Raw genomic sequence first — 15617 nt, forward strand, 5'->3', positions numbered from 1 at the left:
AAAGAAAGAGGTGGTTTTCTTAGACACTTCCTTTCACTGTCAGCGATTTGCAAGGGCATTTCCAGCCATTCTAAGTGAGAAACACAGCCCTCCACGATTAGAGTTTGCTGCAGTGTCCTCAGCGGGACTTGTACTAGGTGATAAAATAAAACATTGGAAAGTGGGGCCCACTCAGCTCATAGTTACAGGCACATGTACATAGGCGCAAAGTTAGAGACCTTTCACCTCCTTTTAATCAAGCATTCTTTCATCTTCCCAGACTTGTGGGAAGATTTGGCCTCTATTATTAACCTTGTTTTGTGTATTTGGGCAGATTAAACTATTAAGTGCACACAGTATGTTCTATAATCACCTGCTGTTTCCTCGAAGCAGTGTCCAATTGATAAGGCTTGAATATAAGAAAACAGCCCGGGCACTTGATCCAGAGGGAAGGAAGCCCTAGAACATCCAACAGGGTAAGTCTCCCGCCAGCTGTGAAGGAGGGAGGTGGGGCAAAGAGCCTTGCATTCTTTTTTTTTTTTTTTAAGATTCCTTTTTTTTTTTTTTAAATGGTACAGTTACTTTTTTAAATTTTTATTTATTTATTTATCTACTTTTGGCTGTGTTGGGTCTTCGTTTCTGTGTGAGGGCTTTCTCTAGTTGTGGCAAGCGGGGGCCACTCTTCATCGCGGTGCGCGGGCCTCTCACTATCGCGGCCTCTCTTGTTGTGGAGCACAGGCTCCAAACGCGCAGGCTCGGTAGCTGTGGCTCACGGGCCTAGTTGCTCCGCGGCATGTGGGATCCTCCCAGACCAGGGCTTGAACCCGTGTCCCCTGCGTTAGCATGCAGACTCTCAACCACTGCGCCACCAGGGAAGCCCGAGCCTTGCATTCTGGAGTCTGCTCACTGCTCTGGTCATGCTTTTGGTGAGGCCAAATATCTGAATTTATTGTAGATGGTGAGCATCTGGACACTCACTCTTTTCCTGCTGGGAGCAGCCAAAGGTAAAACACATCCCACCTGCCCCTTGGGAAGGGCATAAACCCATCATCTCGGCACTGGCCAGAGAAAGCTTCAGCCACGGCAGGGCTTCCAGCGGCTGCAGACAGCTCCAAGCTTCCACAGAGACGCGGGTGGGGCTGCAGTTTGTGCGAGTCCGTCTCAGAGCCTCTCCCCACCAACCTGCCTTCATGTCCAGGAGGCCTGAGGCCAGACTCTTCCAGATAAAGCATTAGACACCTGCCTGGGTTACCATATTGACTTACCAGTGCCCATTATCACATTAGTCAAATAAAACTATCGGAAGATCTACGCAGGGAACACAGGACTTTTAAGTTTTTATGGTGGTTCGAAGAAGAGAGGTCTCTGTGGGATTAAGTGAGACTGTTCCCTGATCAGAAGGTGGGCACGGGGGGAGAGGGGGCAAGGAGAGAGTCGATGGGACAGAGGCCAGTGTCTGCATGGTCTTCAGCCTGTCCCCAAGCAGGGGAGCAACCAGGCCAGCCTTGGGAGCTAACCCCTGAGCAGGGTCATCTTTTCTCTTACAGGAAAGGAAATTTGCTATGATTCCATTGGGTGCTTCTCTGACTCTGAGCCCTGGGCTGGGACCACCATCAGGCCCCTGAAAGTTCTCCCCTGGAGCCCTGAGAACATCGGGACTCGCTTCCTGCTCTACACCAACGAGAACCCAAACAACTTTCAAGTGAGACCTCTGCCATTTTAACATTGTTGTAACTGGTGAGGGGCTGTGCCCACCGGGGGACCAGGAGTTCTTACCTCTGTACCCTCTGCCTCTACCCGGTCCCGCCAGCTGCCCCCAGGCCTAGCCAGACCTGGACAGAGTAGGTCTCCGGTAAAAAAGCTGGCTTGAATGAGTGAATGGTTCACATTTGTCAGAACCTCTAGCTATTTATGTGATTCTGGTGTTGGGCAAAGAGCTTATGGAAGAACCTATGGAAGGTGTAAGACCATGAACCACAATCCAGACCCAGTAGAGGCAGTGATTCCTGACTTGGGAAGGTAGAGCAGGGCAAGAGAGGTCAGGGTGGGCTTCCTGAAAGAGGTGGCTTTTTGCTAAACTTTGAAAGGTTGTGCATTGGAACAGGCAGAGATGGGGAAGAAAGAGACAGGCTAAAGTGGCTGGGCTGCAAAAACACGGAACCCTTCTGTGTTTGTCACAGATTCTTATTCCCTCTGATCCATCAACGATTGAGGCATCCAATTTCCAAACAGACAGGAAGACCCGGTTCATCATCCACGGCTTCATAGGCAAGGGAGATGAGAGCTGGCTGGTGGACATGTGCAAGGTAGGGCCTGGTTCTAACCCCTGTGGCCTGCGCTGCGGGCAGCTGCCACTGCTTCCCACTAATGTCTCCACCTCCCTTTACGCAATCTCAATTAGTGAGCTCGGAACAGGAAATCCTGACGTCTCGAGGTACCTTTATGCAATAAAAATGCCTCTTCACCAAAATAAGAATCCCCTTCCAAGTTTCTAGATTACATCTGTAGCCTGAAGCAATGGCATCTGAGGCATGAACAAACACTTCTGTCCTCTCATTTCTGGTTAAATGAAGCCTAAATATTGTCTGCTTCCATTTCAGTGAGGCTACTTTGTGTTCCTATAAAAGCAGGACTATGTTCTTTTTGTTCAAGTCTTTCCCACTTCCCTGAGAGTCAGAGATGTGTGCTATGACCATTTATTTGAGATACGGAGAGCTTCGACTGACTGGGTGCCCCAAATGGCAGAATAGAAAATGCCAAACCCACTGTAATAGAGCATCTTTTGCTCAGAACGACAGACAACAGAATAACAAACACACGTTCACATACACATACACACAAAAACACATGTGCAGAGGCACGCACACACAAATACACATGATGTACCATCATCCCTTCTTGTCTTGTGTTCACTGATTCAATACGTTTTTCTGACACCTAAGAATTTACCCTAGCGTCCTGTCTTCCACCCTCCGACTTAAAATGTCAACAGGAAAAGTTACAAACCCTGAAAATTAAAATCATTCTGCATTTGACCTTGGTTGTACCAGCCATTTAACTCTTGGTATTGCTTCTGTCCCATCATTAATAAGTATCTTCATGTATAAACTGTAAGATATAGTTTACATCCCAAATTCTCCAGGTTTGTAAGAGATTCCTCAGGGCTGCTTTAAAAATAAAAGTCCTGAGAAAACGGTTTTTGGTATCCGTGTGTGTGTGATCACACATATTAGCGTCATATATGTGAAAAGATTCTAGGTGGATTTTAAATTTATAGTACCATTTTAGACTCCAGCTGGTCATACGTCCTGCCCGGCAGAGCTTCTAAGGATATATCAGTTCCTTTGACATCCAAGAAGAAGTTTCCCTTTCAGAATTCTTCAATATCTTTTAAATCAGTGCAATTCTATTTTTAAAATATCTTTAGTGTGTTTCCTCCATGAAATACTGTGCTGTCCTGACTGCAAAAATAGTGACACTTCCCTCCCACCTTAAAACTTCGTAAATACCCAGCAGCCTGGGGTGAAGCAAGCCCAGCCTTTGCCAAGAGGCTGAAAGGACCCCTAGCAGTCAAATCCACAAGGTCATTTAGACCCTGGCTGCCAGAGAATGCACTTGAGACCTTTTCTTTTCGAAATAGGATTCTTTGAATGATGCCCTGGTTTCAGCCACCTTATTGAATCAACCTGATTGAATCTGGTCGAAGAAAACCAGAGAGTGGTCAGCTTTTAATTAGTCTACGAACTAGAGAGGGAATCGATTTGCCTTTCTTGTAGCTTTTGCCCTGAGGGATAACTCCTATCGGCAACGGGATTCCTAACAAAGTCGAGTTCATCCCAGTGCCCCAGCTAGGAAGAGACAGAAGGACAGCCAGTGGTAACTCTCGGCGACCATTTCTGAGCTCTGGTTGGAAGCGGTTTCATGAGCCCCCACGATAACCCCCTGGTGTCTCTCCAACACCAGAACATGTTCAAGGTGGAGAAGGTGAACTGCATCTGCGTGGACTGGAAAAGAGGCTCCCAGACCACCTACACGCAGGCTGCCAACAACGCGCGTGTGGTGGGCGCCCAGGTGGCCCAGATGCTGGCCATGCTCAAGGTGAGTGGTGGCTGGGCTGCGAGGGGACACACAGCACCCACCGGTCTCTTTTGGGTAAAGACACAGCTGAGGGTTACATGTTTAAAGAGGAAATAGAAAGAATTGATATTTCTATTGGAGTCTTACTTCTAAAACTCACCTCAAATCAAAACCTATGGTGTTTGTGCTCAAGGCACTGTACACCTATAATAAATGAGTACTTCTGGGTGAACATCTCTGAGACCAACAGGTGTGAATACTTTGAATTTGTGTCATTTGTTTGTTCATCCAATATTTGGGGGCACATTGTCAGGAGCTCTGCTAGGGAATAAAGAGAAGGCCCTGGGGGAGCTTACAGGGACCACTGAGTGTGATCAGGGTTCTGATGTGGGGAGGGGGAAGGGTGGCTACAGGCTTTATAGGAGCGTGTGTGGGGGTCAGGGGGCAGCTAATCCAGTCTGGGGAGCAGGGGTCGGTGATTAAGGATGTCTCTCAGGAAGAGACGTCTAAGTTGAGAGCTAATGGCTGAGCTGTGTCGATGTGAACTGGACTGACTCGTGGTTGGGGAGACATGACAACAGGAAGAGGAGGCTAAACCAGACCCAGAGGTGAGAGACTACGACATATCTGAGGGCCTGAAAGTTCCACTAAGGGTCTAGCTAGAAAAGAGTCTAGAAAAACAGGTGTTGAGTCAGAAGAGCTCCAAGGCTTTCGTAAAGGGCTGGGCTTGATCTTACGGGCAGTGGCAGGTTTTCAGCAGAGGAGTACCGGCATTAGGTTTGCAAAAACCAGAGCACAGAAATGTCCTGAAAAGACAATCTTCCCTCTCCAGTCGAACTACAGTTACTTACCTTCCCAAGTCCACCTCATCGGCCACAGCCTGGGGGCCCACGTGGCAGGAGAGGCAGGGAGAAAGACTCCAGGCCTGGGCAGGATTACAGGTAAGACTTGAGGGCTGGGGCCCAAGGTTTGGTCCCCAGTAGCCCCAGAACGTATACAAGACTGCAGCCTAGCTTGGAGCTGGGCCCAAAGAGTCCATCCCCTTGGCTGTGGCAGAGCCGGTTAGAGTCTGCACAGAGCATTTTAGGAAGCCCCCCCAGAAGCCTATCTTTGTGGCAGGGAAAGTGGTGTCGTTGTTCTCTTTACTTCCTCCGCCTCTGTCCCCATCCATTTTCTGGTGATGTGGGTCTCTCAGCAGAACTGAACACCCAGGAAAATGCAGAGTAAGGCTAGCATGAACGTGAGCAAACATAATTAAGACAAGTCCATAATGTCATTCCTTTCCCCTTCTCTGAAGTCAAGGGCAGAATAGGACACAAAAATGTTGCTTCCACTGCCTTCGTTGGTAGAAGAAACCCAGACACCGTCACACCAAAAGCATCCTTTTAACCCAAGCAAAGCCTTTAAATTATAACCACAAAATATACCAATATAGTCATTATAATGCTAATATAATAATTATAGTAAGCATAGATTAAGTGCCTGCTTATCCCAAATACTGTGCAAAGTGCTTTACGTTTTCTCATTTAATCCTCAGGACTAAAGAAAAAGGCTGAGGGAAGCAAATGACTTGCCCAAGGCCACACAACTAATCAGTGGTAGGACTGACATTCAATCCCGGTTCTGCTGTCTTGGTTCAAGTCTCTACCTTTATAAGAACGTTCCCTTTTAGTTTCAACAGACAATTATGTTCGTGCCTTTTCATCTGCTCTGATGAAACCTTCAAAAACAATTGTTAAATCTAGGAGTCCTGTCAAGAAGGAAATATAGAACACGTGCTTTTAATGAGAGCCCTGCATTACGAAAAGCTCATAGCCGTTCTAAACATTTCAGGCTTTGGAACGAAACAACAGAGATATAAGAGATATAATTCTAAATATTTACTTATACACCCATAATGATGTGCCAGGCACTGTGCTAAATGCTACATATATTATCTCATTTAATCTTATAGCTCTATTATTACCCCCTTTTATAAAAGGGGAAACTGAAGTGTAGAAGTCAAGTGATTCATCCAAGGTCATGCAACTTGCTCAAAAAATAGCCAAGTAGGGATTTGGAGCAAGGTACCCAAGTCCCAGAATTTGTGTTTTGAATTGTGATACCATACTATTTCGCCCCTTTTTCCTTCAAACTTGGGAAGAGAAAGAGAATGTTGAAGGAGAAAGATATACAAGTAAGTGGGAGAATCTGATGTGGAGAAAAACCCTTGCCTAAACAAAATCTAAATGTCTTTGCTCACCTGCCCTTCTCCATCCACTCCACTGGAATGTAATGAGCATGACTGAGATTCAATGTCTCCATATTCAATACCCCGGCCATGGCACTGCACAACTCCAGGGTATGGCATCCCTTGAGTTAGGTAGCGTACAGCCTGGACAACTGTACAACCTCAATCCTGCTGGCACCTATAACCAGGCCTATTGTGTGCAACACTGGCCATCTCTTTTAGGGTTGGATCCTGTAGAAGCAAGTTTCGAGGGTACTCCTGAAGAGGTCCGACTTGATCCCTCCGATGCTGACTTTGTTGATGTGATCCACACGGATGCAGCTCCCCTGATCCCATTCATGGGTGAGCCCCTCCACGTTCCAGCTGCAATCACGTGCGATTGTGAGAGCATGTGCTTTTAATGAGAGCCCTGCATTATGAAAAGCTCATTGCTGTTCCAAACATTTCAGGCTTTGGAACGAAACAACTGGTGGGTCACCTTGATTTCTTCCCAAACGGAGGAGAGGAAATGCCCGGATGCAAGAAGAATGCCCTGTCACAGATCGTGGACATAGATGGCATCTGGGCAGGTAAAGCCAGAGCAGAGTGGGGACATCACTTCCCTGGGGGAGCAACGCCACTCCCACAGCAAATCTTAACAACGAAAACACACTGCTCTTTGAAAATATACAATCCCCCCTTCTAGATCTTATTTCTTAAAAATGTAGCCACGTATCATTTGTTATATCTCAGCTCTGCTGATTTACTTCCTTATACATTGTGTGGTGTCCTGGAGTGAACAAGCAACAAAGAATTGCAAAACCATTGCTTAAAGCTGTAACTCCAACAATCAGTTGATAGCTACCTAATAAAGGAAGGAAATACCATAAAAGTAAATATCCTGAATCTAAGAGAATTTTTCTGCCAATTGTCCCTTGGGAGTCAGTGATATGGTTCAAGCTTATAACTGGCTTCCACTCCATAGACAGCTCCATAGACAAAATTCCCAATCATGTCCATGGCAAATCCATTCACATGAGAGTCACCACTCCTCTATGTTGGGGAAAGAATAAGAAGCAATCACGGGTAAGGAAGGTTAGAGCAGAGACTGTGCTACTCAAGGTGGCTATTCTTTATCATTGATCAGCACACCTGGGATAAAGGGCATCTTGCAGATACAGCTCTGACTCTGTATCTAATAAGGTCAAAATGGCAATGAACAGGTGAGATTTTCAGCCAGACTCAACATTTGGCACCACACAGGTTTAACTCAAATGAGTAAAGACTTTTATTGAATGTGAGCGTAATGGCTTGGCAAGTATGGACACCATCAAAGCAACTATTAAGGATGAGGACCTATGTGTTTGTCTTTCACAGCTTTAGGAGGCTTTGCACGGATAGAGTAGCCTAGACTCCCCATCAGTAACGGCCAAGCAAGTTCAGGCCAGGTGTGGAATGCGTGCTGGGACATCTGCCACTTGGCAGGAATTTATAGGAGCCAAGGAAGGTTCTAAGAAGGAACAAGACATGAGAGTGAAAGGCATGCTCACATAAAGCCACCTAAAGCTACTTGACCTTCCTTTTTATTCACCTAAACATGGCATGACAATGTCCCTGCCCGGGTTTGGTCATGCCTAGGAGGTCAAGTCACATCCGGTTGTGTCTTCGAGGACCTCCAGCCTGGTGCCTGGGACACAGAATGGAACAGAGGTTAGAGGCCTGGGCTCAAGCACCAGATGGGCTTGGGTTTAAATCCCAGCTCCACCACTTCCTAGCTGAAATCTGAAATCTGAGGCTGTAGCCTGTATGTCTTTCTGTAATTAGGGATGGTATGTTACCCATCTCTGAGGAAAGGTGAAGCTTACAGGGACAATACATGTAAAGTGCTCAGAACATTGCCCGGCACACAGAAAGCAGCCTTTATATGTTAACTGTCATTTTGTGGCTGGATTTTGGACTAATCTTCAATTTCTCAAAATATGGTCCCACTTTGGAACCATCCCACTTGGAGAGAGAGGCAGAGAAGTTGTCATGGGGTCCTGACCACCTGTGCAGACTTCCCTCTTTGCTTACCCAGGAACCCGGGACTTCGTGGCTTGCAATCACCTGAGAAGCTACAAGTATTACTCGGAGAGCATCCTCAATCCCGATGGGTTCGCTGCGTACCCCTGCGCTTCCTACAAGGACTTTGAGTCTGTAAGCTATTATGCCACCTTGAGTCCCAAGGTGGGGCTGTTGTCCTGCTGCGTTGGGATCTGCAGTACTCTCTCACCAGGGTCTGATCATCCCCTACTTGTTTTGCACCGCATGTCAGAGTTCACGGTTCTGTAGAGTGGAGGGGGAAAAAAGCCTTAGGCAGGAGGTAGCTAAAATTCTAGAAGAGTCATGTGGGAGCGGAAGATTCTGGGAAATCGGAGAGTCGAGCAGTCAATTCAATGATCTAGGAAGGCTTCCCGCAGGGGCAAAGTTAGAATCTGGCTGGAAAATCACAGAGTTTAGAAGGAGGGGAAAGTGTGCACATTTCTGACAGGGGCGGAGCAAGTATGGAATGTGGGAGAGAGGAATCTACATGCCAGAGAAGGAAAGGTGGATGCTGGGGTTCTACACGCTGGGCTGGGAGTTTGTGCCGTGTGCAGCCGGCAACAAGGAGAGAGATGCACGAAACGATACCCCGGAGCCTGCCTATGTGGGCTCACTAGAGCCGGTGTGAACATCTATTCCCGACCCCACATTCAATGACATCGTGTTGATAGCCTGAAGTTGGCCACAGGCACAGAATACCACAGAAATCGATAAACTCTGCAGGACTTTTTGTCCCAGAGTTGCCTGTTAGTCATTCACCAGCATACCACTCGATGGAAGGCATATTTGATCTAACCTGGGGCCCAGGCATCATCAATATTTTCTGAAGCTCCCCAAATAGTTCTAATGTGATGTGCATCAGGCTTGGGTACTACATCCTGGATGAAGTTAGTTTAGAGACCATCTATTCCAATCTCTTTCCAGTTATGAAAGAGGAAACTGAGACTATAGGAAAATTGCTCCCCAGACGTGTGGATCATAAAAAGGCAAATTCACACCTTACAGCCGGATCCATCTTTCTCATTAGAACAAGTGCTTCCCCTGTCCAGATGAAGGGTGCCCGCAGATGGGCCACTATGCTGATAGATTTGCTGGCAAGACACATGAGGAGCAGCAGAAATTCTTCCTGAACACAGGAGATTCCAGCAAATTTGCTCGTAAGTTGCGCTGTGATTTCCCACCCAAGTAAAAGAGGTTTCCTTTCTGTTTTACGTAAAGGGGTGGCCTCTAACCTGAAATATTTGTGGGTACATTTCATCTTAGTAAAAGGACACATCCACCCAAACCACCCCATTTAAGACTCAACCAAGGATTTAGAAAGAGTCTGCTTTACTTTCATTTTATTTCTATGGCATGAAATGAGTGGACACAAACAGCATAATTAATGGGATAATAGCAATTTACCTGTCTCTGTGGCCATCTTCTCAGAATTTTCACCACCCCACAGTTCCTTGTCCTATGCATTTTAAAAATCGTGTCATCCGCACCTGTCCTATCCATTCAAAATTTATTTGGTACCAACTCTTTGCTTATCTAGCCCACTTAAGAAGCCCAACTCCAATGTCCTCAATTTCCAGCCTTCTGTCCATGTGTCCCTCATGCCCGTTGATGGGGGTGCCTCTCTGGTGGAGGGTTGGAGGGGATCAGAAAGGGGTAATTCCTCTCAAAATTCTGCTGAATGGGCTAGGGCATAGGGTAGAGTCAGGCATGTTTCAGCCTCTTTGTGCCAACCTGCCTTATGACAGTTCCCTAAGATATTGTATTGTAAAAAAGAGACTGTGTTTATATAAATACATAAATATATACAAGTCTCATATAGTTTTTTAAGTCAGGTTTATTGAGGTATAATTTATATACAGCCAAAGTCACCCTTTGTAGTGTATAATTCTGAGTTTTGATAAATAAAAAGTCATGTAACCATCTCCAAAATCAAGATATAGAACATTTCCATCACTGTTTACATATTTTTTTAAAAGGCGTTGGTTAATCAATCCTTCCTCTGATGTAGTGATGCACGAAATACTTGCCAATATTTTAAAATTAAACATTCAAAACCATATATTCATTCCTCAACTAACATTTATTTATGGGCCACAGGCTATGCTAGATGTGGGGTGGTGCAGGGATGAACAAGACACCCTAGCATGAAATTTATAACCCGGCAGAGAAAACTGAAACTGAGCAAGCAGCTACAAGTGTGTTGGCTCGACGGCTTGCTGCTGTGACATGGTAGGACAGCGGACCTGGCCCTGATCAGAGGAAGAAGGGGCAGGGAAAACACCTCTGAGGATGTAAAGGACAAGTAGGAGTCAGGCAAAGGATGTGTCTGTGCCTTTACATACATATGTGTGAATGTGTATGTGAGTATGTGGTGTGTATGAATGTGTGTGCATGTGTATATGTGTGTTTTTGTGTGTGGGGGTTTATGTGCACATGAGTGTGTGGTCAAGGGTGTATAGGTTCCTGTGTATGTGTGTGTGCTCCTGGGCGCCAAGACAGCCCTTCAGACATAAATCTGGATGACCACTGTGTTGGAGACTCCCCAGGGCCCTGGTGAGGCAGAGGGAAGACACAGACCCTGCCCTTGAGGCTCCCAGGACTGCACCCCTGAACTACCTTTCCAAATGTGGGGACCAGCCCTTGTTCCTTCTCTTTCCACCTTAACTCATAGTACTGGCCTTCGAGAACAGAGCTGTCCAACAGAACTTTCTGCCATGATGGAAATGCCCTGTGTTGTCCAATGCTGTGATCAGTAGCCACATGTGGCAATTCAGCACTTAAAGGGTGGCTAGGGAAAGCGAGGAATTGATTTTTGTTTTATTTAATTTGGGTTTAAATTTAAGCAGCCACATGTGGCTAGTGACCCCTTTACTGGGCGGGCAAGTCTACAGGGGTCCACTGCCAGATACGTGTTTCTCCTTAAGGCCTAGTTTGAGTCGTAGGTTAACATGTAGAACTTCTACTTCGATGCCTCAGTGTAAGGGATGTGACAAGAACCTGAGATTTCTGTCAATTATTTTGTGCATGAATAAAAACTCTTTTCTATGTCCTGTGCAGGCTGGAGATACGGAGTTTCTATAACACTGTCTGGAAGAAGAGCCACTGGTCAAATCAAAGTTGCTTTGTTTGGAAATAAGGGAAACACTCACCAATACAATGTCTTCAAGTAAATTTCCTTTTTCGGTACCACCTCTCACTTGATACGCATGGCCTTCACATCCGTGCACTGACATACTTGTTGTCTCTTTATCGATGGATTCTAAGTTATTTACTTTATGTACTGAAGTTAACTTCAGATTTTTGCTAACACGTGTTCTTTTCTCTATTATAAATCCAGGCATTTTATTCTTTCTCTCTCAATAGATCAGATTTTTTAAGATAAATCTGATGTTAACCCAGATATCATATTTCCTGATTAGCCTAGTCACACGTGTTTGTTGTGTTAAACTAGTGGATAACTTGTTATTGTACAAATAATTCTACCAGAAAAAAATAACATGAAGGAATTATATAGTTTTCTACAGGAAAGTTTTGAGGGTAAATTAACTTACGTTTGAGGAAATAATAGTTAAATAGTAGTTTAAGGGACTTCCCTGGTGGTCCAGTGGTGAGGACTCTGTACTTCTACTTCAGGGGGCCACGGGTTCGATCCCTGGTCAGGGAACCAAGATCCACATGCTGCATGATGTGGCCAAAAATAAAATAAAATAAATAGTAGTTTGAGGCTGCTGGCATATAGCTGACTTTTTCATTTCTCTAACCTTCATTTGAGAATTAATTTGGAAAAAAAATCATCTACTTAATCTAGAGTAGAAAAGAGAGGCAGGGACTTGTATGGTCATTAGAACTTGTTTCAGTGAATGGGAACGTTTCTACTTCTCTGTTTCAAGGGGGATTATCACACCAGGCTCCACCCACTCCAATGAGTTTGACGCGGATATTGACGTCGGAACAATTGAGAAAGTCAAGTTTCTTTGGAACAACAACGTGGTAAACCCAACCCTCCCCAAAGTGGGTGCGGCCAAGATCACCGTGCAGAAGGGAGAGGACAAGACGGAGTATGTGTCTTTGCTGGCTTGTGCCTAAGGATGTTTGTAGAGACTTGCATTTGTCATGGAAACTCACCCCAGAAAGTCAGCTGAGGTTCAGCCAGTGTCCTCAGCACAGTCTGTGGCAGGCACAGGTGATACAGCCCTGCCTTCGATGAAAACTAAGGAGGAAAAATAAGAAAGAGAAATAAGAAATAATTTCTGAAGGGTATAAAGTTATAAGTGTCAGTTAGAGAGTGGCTACAAGTTAAAGAGGGGAAGATCAACGAAAGTTCAGGATAATAGAAGGAAAAGGAAATCAGTTTTAGCAAAAGATATAAAATTTGAGATGAGGCGAGAGGGCTGAGGTGGCAACACTTGCAGAATCCTCATCCTGACCCGTGGCATCCCTGGCTGTGGCGTCTGCGGGGAGGTGGGGGTAATGACCAAAGCTCAGACCCCAAGTCTGGCCAGCAGGACACCCCCGTGCCGCTTGGCGAGAAGAAGATCCTGGGCTCTTGGTCACTGATTGAGGTTTGGAGGTTAGGTGGGGTCACTAAACTCAGGCCCCAGGGAATGTCACACCCCCGGGCAGGGGGCGGGCAGGGGGGTGGGTTGGCAGACCTCACAGCAGTCTCACCAGCTGGATGAGCCCTGTGGGGTCCACCCTGTCTCTGTGACGGGAGGACCGAGGGGCTGGCCCAGGCAGGGCGTCCGCGGAACAAGAAGGTCCTCTCACTGAAAATACAGTGTCGAGGAGGCCAGTGGGGAGCCCTATGCAGGCTGGGGGTGCAGCCGAGGCCTCCTCTCAGCCATCGGAGGACACTGGGACTCTAAGGTCAGTGACCCAGGTCCCATTAGGAAGTGGACCTGTTTCCTGGATCCTGGGATGTAGCTAAAATCATGTCAGAAGAAGGTGGTCTCATTGGGATCTTTAAAGTGAGAGGCATTCCCAAGGAGATGCCTGTTCACAGGTGGATTCAAGAAAGGAAAAAAAGTAGGAGACCAAATCACCCAGGGCGTTGCACCCTCTAGATACATCAGCTGTCACCTCAACCCTCCGATGACCTGAGGGCAGCTTCCCCGCCCGCCGACTCTGGAGGGAATCGATCTAAGAGAAGCTAGATGGTGGACCTCAAAATTTTTAAATATAGGAAGACAGAGCGGCAGGCACAAACTATAATAGTTTGGGGAGTCAAAATACTGAATTCGTCAACTTATTCAAATATTTTGCTGTTAGGAAAACAGCTAATAAGTAACATTTAAAAAAATTATAATAAGTGGGAGACTAAAGAAAATTAAGAGTTTGGTCCAACCTCCTCTCATATCCCTCTCAAATTTTTTTAGTCATCTCATTGGGGTTTCAAGTCCTACCTGCTGACAGGAATTCCTCCAGTGACATGGTATCAAAAGAAAAATGTAGTTTCCCCCCTTTATTTCTCTCTCGCCACACACCATCCTCCTTCCTTCCTCTCTGACTTTAGTAAGTACCAGGTATGCCTGGCGTATAGGAGGGGATGCAAAGACAGAGCCTGCTCCTGAGGAGTTTACAGTATAGCTGTTGAGAAAAATGGACTTATGGTTCATTGGAAAGGTCAAATGACAGACTAAGAACTCCCCGTGAGGGGCCCAAAGAGGGTGCTGGGGAGACGGGCAGAGGGACGGGGAGAGGTATGTGAGGGGCACGGGGAGGCCAGGCTGCTGAGGGCGGGGCTCCGGTGCAGAGGACAGGAATTCGATTGGAGGTTAGGGTTAGGGCTTCCAGGAAAGACAAATGAGGTACAAAGAGAAAGTGGGGAGGGGCCAGTGAAGGTGAGGAGAGAGGATGAAGCTTCAGAGTTCACAGGTGGTGAGAGAATCCCATGTTTCCTAGAAGAGCTGTAACCACACCACTTACATCTGCATTGTTTTTAAATTAATTATAAAGCTTTTTTATATTTATTGTCATGAGATGCTACATTATTGACTTGGGATTCTCACCAATCATGGGAGGGAGCTAAGCCCTCTTCTACAAATAAAGACTCCATTGCTGAGACTCGAGTAACCAGCCCCATATCATGGCTGGAAGGCAGCAGGGGGCAGCCCAAGGGGAGAGCCAGGCCCCTGACTCCAGGGAGAGCCAGGCCCCTGACTCCAGGTTTAGAAGGCAAGGTCAAGAAAGGTTTGAAGTTGACCACACAGAAAACGTAGGCCACAACGTCAGCTTGACCTGTGTTTGCATCTTGGTTCTTCTACGTATCAACTGAGAGCCCTCTGTGCCTCAGTTTCCTCTCCTGTGATGTAGGACTCTTAACGATACCTCCTCACACTTGTGTGGTGAGGACGAAGTGCGCACTGCGTGAGTGGATCAGCTAGTGTGGTTGCCGACAGCTAGCGAGAGCTCAATCTACTGTAGCTGCTGTGTTTTCTTGAGCTGCTGTAGGCTGAATCGGGTCCCCAGAATGGCTGGGGCAAGAGTGAGCCCATCTGTAAACCCCTCTGCTGGGTTTGTGGGGGGCCCACATGTACTGTGGAGAAGGAGAGCCGTGAGAGGTCCAGTCGCTGCCCCAGGGTGCCCACAGTCCTGGCTGCCAGAGGACCCAGAGACCAGGGACCACTTCTGAGCGACCCCTGACCTTGTCCTGGGGTCCAGCCAGCCCCTCCCCCTGGAAGCCCCCAGGCAATCTGCCCTCCAGGAACTTTTTGAAGCTACCACCCTAGTGCAGCCCTCATCGTTTTGAATTGTAAATCAGCAATTACCTTTGCCAGGTAAGAACGCCCAGCACTTAAAAAGATTCCTTTCTCTCCACAGATACAGTTTCTGTAGTGAAGAAACCGTGAGAGAAGACGTCTTGCTCAGTCTCATGCCCTGTTAAACTCCAGGTGTGATGCAGCCACCGTGTAATGCTAATAAAATCCGTACATGCATCTATCTGCTCACAGCATCTGTGGCTGGTGTCAGCTGCCCCCAGAGGGACATTTGGCAATTGACTATTTTAAAATGCCCTGCCCATTTCCGTATATTGGGGTTTCCTGCCCTTGACCTCCAGTTACCAACCCCGCTCCCCCCAGTTTCCCTGGTCCTCGTGCCCACTGTCTTCTCCTCACCCGAGGCGCGGCGACAGACAGCAGCACTAGAGAGTGGAGCTGGGGCCCCAGCAGAGCCTTTAGCCCTGCCCCTCATCCTGCAGGTGAGGAAACAGGCGTGCGGGCTCGCTGTTGCAGCACATGGAGCGGATGTGCCCCATCGGGGCTGAGGGTCA

The 15617-nt window shown here is 46.9% G+C and overlaps 1 protein-coding gene across 1 annotated transcript; it reads left to right on the plus strand.

Annotated features, from left to right (window-relative positions):
• The first annotated feature begins 447 nt into the window (after positions 1-447).
• PNLIPRP1 (pancreatic lipase related protein 1) lies at positions 448-15284 on the plus strand. The gene is made up of 13 exons (XM_029245722.1): positions 448-455; positions 935-983; positions 1527-1681; positions 2160-2285; positions 3943-4077; positions 4889-4997; positions 6509-6628; positions 6736-6855; positions 8343-8461; positions 9375-9504; positions 11405-11513; positions 12238-12405; positions 15167-15284. Exons 2-13 carry the CDS (start codon positions 935-937, stop codon positions 15228-15230), a joined length of 1404 nt encoding a protein of 467 aa, XP_029101555.1. The 5' UTR covers positions 448-455; the 3' UTR covers positions 15231-15284.
• The last annotated feature ends 333 nt before the right edge of the window (positions 15285-15617 follow it).

This window comes from Monodon monoceros, unplaced genomic scaffold (genome assembly GCF_005190385.1).
Source record: "Monodon monoceros isolate NGI ecotype Baffin Bay Population unplaced genomic scaffold, NGI_Narwhal_1 Super_Scaffold_4, whole genome shotgun sequence".
NCBI lineage: Eukaryota > Metazoa > Chordata > Mammalia > Artiodactyla > Monodontidae > Monodon > Monodon monoceros.

Excerpts from the sequence above, each read along its gene's own strand:
- PNLIPRP1 (XM_029245722.1), top strand. The coding sequence starts at position 935 with ATGGTGAGCATCTGGACACTCACTCTTTTCCTGCTGGGAGCAGCCAAA. Across the intron at positions 984-1,526 it reads CCTGCTGGGAGCAGCCAAAG|GAAAGGAAATTTGCTATGAT; the intron begins GTAAAACACATC and ends TTTCTCTTACAG. Across the intron at positions 11,514-12,237 it reads CACCAATACAATGTCTTCAA|GGGGATTATCACACCAGGCT; the intron begins GTAAATTTCCTT and ends CTCTGTTTCAAG.